The sequence below is a fragment of the Etheostoma spectabile genome, chromosome 4, assembly GCF_008692095.1.
Source record: "Etheostoma spectabile isolate EspeVRDwgs_2016 chromosome 4, UIUC_Espe_1.0, whole genome shotgun sequence".
NCBI classification, from domain to species: Eukaryota; Metazoa; Chordata; class Actinopteri; order Perciformes; family Percidae; genus Etheostoma; species Etheostoma spectabile.
This window is the reverse complement of record NC_045736.1, coordinates 32,565,338-32,575,317: the sequence shown is the minus strand read 5'-3', so window position 1 is coordinate 32,575,317 and position 9,980 is coordinate 32,565,338. Positions and strand designations below refer to the sequence as shown.

The window sequence follows — 9,980 nt, the reverse complement described above, 5'->3', positions numbered from 1 at the left end:
CTCATCAATCAGGAAGATGCTGATCTGTACTGCAAAAGAAATTGTAGCAAAAAAACTGGCTTCTAAACAGAAACAGCACTCTAATCAGTTCTGCAACCTGCTGATTAAAGGCACTATGTTAAGAGAAGAAGGCAAACACTCAGGGCCCTATTTTAACAATCTAGAGACGGTGGAAAAATGGCTCCATGTGCCAGGCGCATGGTTCAAAAGGGTTGTACTTATTATTTAGGTGTGTTTTGAGCGTAACATGTAAAAAAACAATCAGAGGTTGTTTGTACCTTGGGACATTGCTGTTATGAAGATGGATTTGCCCCATAATATTTGTTTAGCGTAGTGTGCGCACGCTGTTAAAATAACAATGAAATGCTGCATTACTGACTTTAGACCAGGTTTTTGTTGGTCAATGGGACGATTACTTTCTGCAAGATATCAATACACCCAGAATGCACCTGAACACACCTCCCTGTAAGACCAGCACACCTAGAATGCATCTGAACACACCTCCCTGTAAGACCAGCACACCCAGAATGCACCTGAACACACCTCCCTGTAAAGCCACACCCAGATGCACCTTAACACACCTCCCTGTAAGACCAGCACACCTAAATGCCCTGAACACACCCTCCCTGTAAGACCAGCGCGCCCAGAAGGCACCTGAACACACCTCCCTGTAAGACCAGCACACCTAGACGACCTGAACACACTCCTGTAAGACCAGCACACCCAGAATGCACCTGAACACACCTCCCTGTAAGACCAGCACACCTAGAATGCACCTGAACACACCTCCCTGTAAGACCAGCACACCTAGAATGCACCTGAACACACCTCCCTGTAAGACCAGCACATCCAGAATGCACCTGAACACACCTCCCTGTCAGACCAGCACGCCAGAATGCACCGACACACCTCCCTGTAAGACCAGCACACCTAGAATGCACCTGAACACACCTCCCTGTAAGACAGCACACCTGAATGCCCCTGAACACACCTCCCTTAAGACCACGCGCCCAGAATGCACCTGAACACACCTCCCTGTAACCACACACCTATAATGACCTGAACACACCTCCCTGTAAGACCAGCACACCTAGAATGTACCTGAACACACCTCCCTGTAAGACCAGCACACCTAGAATGCCCCTGAACACACCTCCCTGTAAGACCAGCGCGCCCAGAATGCACTTGAACACACCTCCCTGTAAGACCAGCACTCCCAGAATGCATCTGAACACACCTCCCTGTAAGACCAGCACACCTAGAATGCACCTGAACACACCTCCCTGTAAGACCAGCACACCCAGAATGCACCTGAACACACCTCCCTGTCAGACCAGCACGCCCAGAATGCACCTGAACACACCTCCCTGTAAGACCAGCACACCTATAATGCACCTGAACACACCTCCCTGTAAGACCAGCACGCCCATGGGCGCAAAGATGGGCGCAGGTGCATTTGCTAATTAAACGACATAGACGGAGGACAGAAAATAAACAACTGCGTCAGTCTTAAAATAGCAAACACACTTTTGTTGCGCTTTGCGCCGCGCTGCGCCGAGTACAAGACAGGGCCCAAGATGTGGAAACACTAACAGTTTAGTGTAACTTATTCAAAAGATTATGCCATATTGGCTCCATAATCTTGTTCAATGTGTGGGTAATTGTTGATGTTGATTGCAGATGTAGAGTCTGCCAGAGGCATTTTCATGTAGCTCAAAATCACAACCAATATCACAAGGTTACACAATTGCATGAGGGTCCAAGTCTGATTTGGACAGTAGCAAGGCAAGGCTATATATATATGCTATATATCAGAGTGGCACCTCTAAAGCAACTAGGGGTTAAGGGCCTTGCTCAGGGACACATTGGTTGATGTGTCCCAGTGGGAATCGAACCCAGGTCTCCCACATCAAAAAGATGTGTCATCTCCCCTGCGCCGTCACCACCTATAAGGCAGTACAAATACAAGATCAAAAGTTGCAGTGCAAGAACAAAAAAAGAAAAAGGGAAGTAAAGTCTTCAGCCTTGATTTAAAAGAAGTAAGCGTTGCAGTTGTCTGGGAACTTGTTCCAGATATGTGGAGCATAGAAACTGAACGCTGCTTCCCCTTGTTTAGTTCTGACTCTCGGGACTGAAAGCAGACGTTGCCTCAGTTGACCGGAGAGAGGTCTGGATGGTTCATAATGTAGCAGCAGATCATAAATGTATTTTGGCCCTCAACCGTTCAGTGCTTTATAAACCAACAGTCGTATTTTGGAGTCAATGCTCTACGAGACAGGAAGCCAGTGTAAAGATCTCAGAAATGGAGTGATGTGATCCACTCTCATTCTATCAGGGCCCTAACACCCTGTCCCTGACCACTTACTGCCGTAGTGCCCACTTTCAAGGGTTAGTATTGTCCTAAAAGGAACACTTCTGTTAAAACGCTTGTAAGGCCTATTTCTCGCTTTAAATGTTTTCAGAAACACGTTTTTGTGAACAATTTTTGTACAATACGAGATTGTATTCCGAACGAGCCGCCAGACCTATGTGGTGCGTTCGTCCAGTCAGCTGCATCTCATGCTGAACTAATACTGACATCACATCATTTCATTTTTAGCAATGTATTGATTGGAAATGATTCTTTAAAACAGCATCTGCTAGCATAGCTCTTGTCAGTGGAAGAAATCCCCCATGGTAAAGAGCACCTGTTCCATTACAATCCTATTTGAACAGTGTCTGTGCTCTTTCTGTGGCTGTAGGTTCGTTCATGGTGGTGAACGCGTCGGGCCGGGCGTCGGGGCAGAAGGCTCACCTTTACATGCCCACCCTGAAGGAGAATGACACCCACTGCATCGATTTCCTGTACTCCCTGTCCAGCCGGGACGGAGCCAGCCCTGGCACGCTCAACGTCTACATCAAGGTGTGTTTGTATGTGTGTAAGTGTGTGTGTGGGTGTGAGAGAGTGAGACAGTGACTCACTGACAGGGAGGGTTGGTTTTACAGATGAAGAGGGTGATAGACTGAACAGATTAACAGTTAAACAAACATATCTATGTTTTCTGTCAAAGAGCATTGGAGTTTGCTCTAGGGTGTGTGTGTTTGTGTGAGCGTGTGTGTGTTGGAGAAAGAGTTATAGAGAGAGAAAAAAAAGAGAGGAAGACAGAATGGCTGACGTCAGGAAAATTCAGACCTCACATATTCCCTCTTATGTAGGGCTGGGTACCGACTGAAATGACTCCATAGTTTCAAAAAAAGCCTCGTCATTCAATACTACATTTTAATACTTAAGTGTAATCTCATCAGCGTCAGTGAGCCAATAAACACGCAGCATGCTTGGACCAAGATCTAACAATGCTGCTGATTGGCTGTCTAACACTACAAGACGTAGAGGCAGGCAGAAAAAACTTCATTACACACAGTCGGCGCACGTGTGTGTTGCTGTATTTTGAGCGGCTTGACTACAGTGTGCAGTGCAAAGCTAAAAAATAAACGATTTGTACCGTAGTGTAGTGATGTCTTTATGTTAATATGGATTTAAAAAAAATTGGTTTTGAAAAAAGTACCGTCCAGGAATTGTTATCAAATTCACAATATTGATATTGATTTTTTTTAAATAAAAAGATGGGGAAAGAAAGGATAAGATACCCAGCCCTACATTGATCAAGTTAGCCCTACCGCATTTTATAGCTTGGTTATTGTTTTTGTGTGCATGGACACATATACATGTACACTAAATCATAAAATGTGTTATAATAAACAAACAAACATTAGGAATAGCAACCAGGGTTGTGAGTGTAAGTGTACATTAATAGATTTTTCATATGATGGTCTGAAGTCACTGATGGACAGATGAGTAGAATGAAAAAAGCTTGCAAAGAAAGTGCCGCACACTGTCTAACTTGCAAAAGTATAAAGTTTAATAGTAGGCCTAGGGAATGTTTTGGTGCTAGACCATCTTCAGGCAAAAAGAATAACACACTTAAAAGAGAGCTGTAGATGGAGGGGGTGATTGTAGAAAGGATAGACCAGTGGACTCCGGGAATGTAAAGACGGATGAAAGGGATGAAAAGATAAGTCATGACATAAAGGGATTTCCAAAGATCTCTTAGTGACTGAGCAGGGGGATTAACACATCACTGGATTGGAGAATCAACGTGTGAAGTAATCGACCAATTAATTAACTGACAAATAAGGAATACATGTCAGAAGATTAAGGAGTCAAGAGTTACAAGACAAACAGTAGCACCAGCAATGCCCCTGACAGAAGCTACTGATGGGTGTAATTATCATCTTGTTTAATTCAAATTGACACAAATTTTGAGTAATAAAAACGACACCTTTATTTTGGCTTTATGGTAAAAAAAATATCTTTTCATCCACTAAATCTCTTTTTTTATGTCTTTTCTCACTGTTTGTGCAGGTGAATGGAGGCGCTCAGGGTAACCCAGTCTGGAACGCCTCTGATACTGTCACCGAAGGCTGGGTGAAGGCTGAGCTGGCCATTTCTACATTCTGGCCGAACTCTTATCAGGTAACGCACGCACGCACGCACGCACGCACGCACGCACGCACGCACGCACGCACACACACACACACACACACACACACACACACACACACACACACACACACACACACACACACACACACACACACACACACACACACACACACACACACACACACACACACACACATCTTCTGTCTTTGCGGGCATGCAAAGCCATTAGTAACATTTTTGCAAAGGCTGATTGCATGACATAATCATAGAGAAAGGCTATACATTTCATTCATAAGGCTAACCTTTTCTTTTTCTAATGCTGCATGCTCCTTTTTGTCCATTATTTAAGTCTTGATCCAAAACAAAATGAGCCAGATTAAAGTAATCTTTTAATGTGATTGAGATCTATAATTACACTCCCTTATGTCATGCGTTAGTCAGAAATGTAATATGTCAATGCCTGAGGTGGTTTGCCTTTTTAACCTTCCCCCACTCAAAAAATAAAGCACTATTTATTTGAATCTATAGACAGTCAACTGCTGAAGGTGCCTCTGTAAGTTTTGACAATTTATGTGTGAAAGGTACAACAAAAAAGATGTTTTGCGACTGTCGAATTGCCAAACTCGAGGCCTCAAAACGGCAGCCCACGAAACAATGGGTGACATCTTTGATGCTACGTCGACTATCTTTACAGTCTATGATTTTGATGCTGCATGCTACAATTTAGCGTATTATCATAGACAATAAAACTAAGCAGAAGTATGACCATGGTTGGAGTTGTGGACTGAGTTTCATCTTTTAACAGGTAGCTAAAATGACAAAAAAGGCTTCTATTGGTGAATTTCTTTAATATGGAAACACAAAGCTGTTTCTATTTAATGACTCTGATGTTGTCTGTGAGTCGGGCTGTTTAAGGTGCAGAGAGACATGCCCTGCTGTGTGGTTTTATTGAGGTAGCACAAATACAACTGTGTTTAACCTAATGACTGAGCTATGTTCAGTAAATGAAGACACCCCTGTGTTGCAGACACAGATCTGAGGCACAATGGTAACCAAAGTGGCATAAAGGTGTGTGTGTGTGTTTCCCTCTCTAATGAGGAGTCGCCTCACATTGAGAAGTGATGTTTTGTTTTTCAAAAAGGAAAAACACATTGTCAAATTAAAGTCTGGAGCACAGGGAGGTCAAAACTAACTTTTTGTTTAACCCATCACTCTCTTTTGAACAGGTCAGTAATTTTAGCTAAATATTGGAACTGTTTAGTTAATAGTTTTAGCTAACTATTTGAACTGTTAGTCAGTAGTTTTAGCTAACTGTTTGAACTGTTTAGCCAGTAGCTAGTTTTAGCTAACTATTGTAACTGTTAGTCAGTAGTTTTAGCAAACTATTTGAAATGTTAGCCAGTAGTTTTAGTTAACTAACGCTATTTGAACTGTTAATCAGTAGATTTAGTTAACTATTTGAACTGTTTAGCCAGTAGTTTTAGCTAACTATTTAAATTGTTAGTCAGTAGTTATAGCTAACTATTTGAACTGTGTTAGCCAGTAGTTTTAGCTAACTATTAGAACTGTTAGTCAGTAGTTTTAGCTAACTATTTAAATTGTTAGTCAGTAGTTTTAGCTAACTATTTAAATTGTTAGTCAGTAGTTTTAGCTAACTATTTGAACTGTTAGTCAGTAGTTGTAGCTAACTATTTGAACTGTTAGTCAGTAGTTTTAGCTAACTATTTGAACTGTTAGTCAGTAGTTGTAGCTAACTATTTGAACTGTTAGTCAGTAGTTTTAGCTAACTATTTGAACTGTTAGTCAGTAGTTTTAGCTAACTATTTGAACTGTTAGTCAGTAGTTTTAGCTAACTATTTGAACTGTTAGTCAGTAGTTTTAGCTAACTATTTGAACTGTTAGTCAGTAGTTTTAGCTAACTATTTGAACTGTTAGTCAGTAGTTTTAGCTAACTATTTGAACTGTTAGTCAGTAGTTTTAGCTAACTATTTGAACTGTTTAGCCAGTTTTAGCTCACTATGGCAGCCGCTTATGCCATAGCTTACATTTAGCTCTTTAGGTTTACTAATTATTCCTTCATTAATTTTTAGCTAACTATTTGGACTATTTGCACAAACCATTTTAGCGGTTTATACATTCTTTTTAGCTATTTATTTATACCATTCATGTCTTAATTACTTTTAGCCCCATTTCAGGTGCTTGAGCATTATTTTTAGCTATGTATTTCTACCATTCGTGTATTCATTTCTTTCAGGTACCTGTTTAAAATTTGTCCAGGTGTTACAGCTGATAAATTATTTTAATCAAATCATAATTTCAATTTTTTTTCAAATTAGTAAAGTTGCTATACAATCTTTCCAAATATCCTATGGTGCTAGTAGTAGCAGGCCCACCACTGGATGGGAATCACTGTTATCACCAATTAAATTGGAAGATTGGACTAATTGCGTGTTGTTTCTTAGGTGCATTTGAACTATAACTGAAAAAAGAACATTTTTTCGTTCCCCTTGTTGACACAGATTTACGAGATGAAACAAAACATTTCACATATTTCCATGCATGTTGTCCTCAATTTGATACACTTCTGGTCTGTTGCCATGTAAATGTGGGATTTTACTCCTTGGATCAATCACTGCCAAAACACTGGATTCTTTTGATAAAAAGCATGAAGGATAGTGAGTACATCAGCCAGGATAATGTAAGAAAGCTGATAGATTTTCTTCCTGCCTTTTTGTCTTTTATAGGTAGTAGTAGACAAAGACAGGGCAATGGAATAGAACGTAAAGTGACAAGAGTCCTAAATATATATATATATATATATATATATATATATATATATATATATATATATATATATATATATATATATATATATATATATACCAGTATCCAGGATGTACCAATATATGGCATCTAAAAACTTGACATGCGTGCCAGGGTAGGGGATTTACTTTCTTAGGAAGGGAAGAGAGTAAAAGCTTCCCAGAAGTCTTTAGTATTCAGGCTAAGTCCCAGTTTATTCTGTTGAGGATTCTGACTAGTACAGCACAGCGATGTGTGCGTGTGTGGGTGCATGTGTGTGTGTGTGTGTGCGTGTGTGTGTGTGTGTGTGTGTGTGTGTGTGTGTACTATCTGTGTGGGTCAAAAGTGCATGACCCTGCTGACAGCGCTGCTGACTGCCTGTCACCCTAAGAGTGTGTGTGCAAAGTCTGCCGTAAATTACATGAAAAAAAGAATAAAAGAGCCGATAGAAAGAGAATAAAAACATTTTAAGGAAGGAAGAGAGAGATGGCTGAGAGGAAACCGAAAGAAACGAGAAGAGCGGGGAGGGATCAAGAATGGAGGGAGAGGCAAGAGCAGGAGGTCTGATTGAGAAAAAAAAAGAGAGAAAGATGGAGGATGAGACAAGGAAAGAGGAGAGGAAGGAGGAGGAGGAACGACATGCAGTATGTGGTTGGCATAAGGACAGAGACAGAAGGATGAAGGGATGAAGTGAAGAGCGGAGTAGTTTCTGACTTTCACTGGAAAATCCCCTGGGGTTTCCATATGAGCTTCGATGGGGCATCAAGATGTTACAGTGTGTAGGAGAAAGACTCCTTTGGGTGAAAGCTGTGGCTCAACCTGATTTTTTGCTTTTTGTTTTCCATCCTTCCTTTCCCTCTCAGGTAATATTTGAAGCGGTTTCAGTTCAAGGCCATCCGGGTTTCATCGCCATCGACGACATACGAGTTCTGGCTCACCCCTGCCGTAAGTGACTGCCTCTGTGTGTTTGTGTGTGTGTTTGTGTGTGTTTGTGTCAAGGTGTGTGTGTGTATGTGTTTCTGTGTATGTGTCTCGTAATGGTTGACCCTGCACAACTGTAGCCCCACTGAGCATCATCTGTTTTATAGCTAGCTCTCACTTACACACATACAAAGGCGGTGTGAAGGACAGATTGGGAGGCTTGCAGACAGATTGCAGAGAGCCAGGAAGAAGGTCCAAACTCAGGGTCTTCATAACTCATAACTGACAGAAACACTTTGCTTCACAAAACTCCAGACGGCTTACTGCAACCGTCCGTGGCCTACTTACCTCTCTCTGTATACCCATTGTTGCTCTCTCATATTCTCAACGTCTATTCTCATAAGTTCCTACTGGCACTGTTGCATTTTGCAAGTATTAGTTTTAAATTCAGTCAATTAAATTCAACTTTACTTGTATTATACTTGAGTACAACAAAGCATGATATAGTTACTCTTAGAGGGTTAAAGCCTTTGCACACCAAGTTTGTATTTTTTGTGTGTTTTCTTAATCCATCATGCTCACTGAAACCCTGCACACTGAGTCCAATGTGTTTTTATTATTATGTTTGTTGCAGAAGTTTGCAATAGGAGACAAAATGGAGTTTTGAAGTAGTGAGGATGATTTTGCGGTCCTCTCCATTCTTAAGTTAACCACGTGGGAGTGATAAATACCTCTGTTCCCAAATGAGGTTAATGAATAAACGACATTAGCAAGAAGCTATTGTTTAGCTGCCTAGAGCACAAGCCCTACTGTCTAGTCTTTCGTATATGCTTTTGCCTACCATCCCACAATTCCAAGCTCTTCTGCAATCACTATACTACAATCTTTAGAATTCTCCATTTCTGTTTTCTTTACTTTGTTTGTCGTGAAGTGATTTGTTCTGGGAGATGAGGTGAATCCGCCAGAGTATGTGAGCGGTGTGGAGGGGGTGAAAAATTCCGCTTGTCACTTACTTAAATCAGATTTTCCCAAATTCTCCCACTCGCTCTCCACTCGGCTCACATACTCTGAAGCCATTTGGGATGATGGTGTTTGCACGTATGGTGTTCAAACTATTCTCTTAAGGCTTTTGGCATATGCAAAAAAAAAACTGAAATGCAGAAAATCAAATCTAGTACAAAAACTTTAATAATGGATGACAGTTTCAAATCCGGTGTGTAAACGTTACTGATATAACGTAAGGTTGTTTTTTTTACATAATACATAATTTAAGAATGCATAGTAATTTGAAAAAAACAACAGCCGTGATCAGAATCTCTTTTCATTTTAATTAGCAAAAACAGTCTTTCAATTCTTTCTTCAACACTGTGTTTAAAGGTGCTGTAGATAGGATTGTGAAGATCCAGGACAACAACAAGTTCTCAGTCCCTCCCCCAATTCCACTGAAGCCCAAAACGGTCTCCTAAGCCCCTCCCCCCACAAGGCAGAGCTGTGCATGATAGAGCGCGTGTGAAGAGGAGGAAACCTATCTGCAGCTTGTGCGTGGTGGAGGGGAAGACGCTATGACAAGCGTGTGCCTGACCAGTGATTGACTGCGATTTGCAAAAATCCACTGCTGCCTGTTCTGATGCACCAAACAGGGCGTGTGGAACCACCCTCCTCCGGCCCTGATTGATGCATCTGAACAGGGAGTGGTAGATTTTTGCAAATTGCTCTACAGGTTGTAGATTATGCCAGAGGAGCCAGATTTTCTTTTAATTGACCTGCTTCATGT

General features: G+C 41.3%; 1 protein-coding gene across 15 annotated transcripts in view; it reads left to right on the top strand.

Annotated features, from left to right (window-relative positions):
- The window catches only part of ptprt (protein tyrosine phosphatase receptor type T), a 385,704-nt gene that overhangs the window by 81,869 nt on the left and 293,855 nt on the right, over nucleotides 1-9,980 (top strand). For 14 of the 15 annotated variants that reach the window (XR_004331615.1, XM_032513298.1, XM_032513297.1 and 11 more), the window contains exons 3-5: nucleotides 2,742-2,902; nucleotides 4,403-4,513; nucleotides 8,149-8,230. Coding sequence is in view for 13 of the 15 variants with exons in the window: in XM_032513298.1 (XP_032369189.1) it covers nucleotides 2,742-2,902; nucleotides 4,403-4,513; nucleotides 8,149-8,230 (354 nt within the window). In the remaining 2 variants the exon portion in view is untranslated. Of the gene's footprint in view, nucleotides 1-2,741; nucleotides 2,903-4,402; nucleotides 4,514-5,485; nucleotides 5,710-8,148; nucleotides 8,231-9,980 lie in introns of those variants that run through there. The other variant, XM_032513299.1, reaches the window with a different exon arrangement.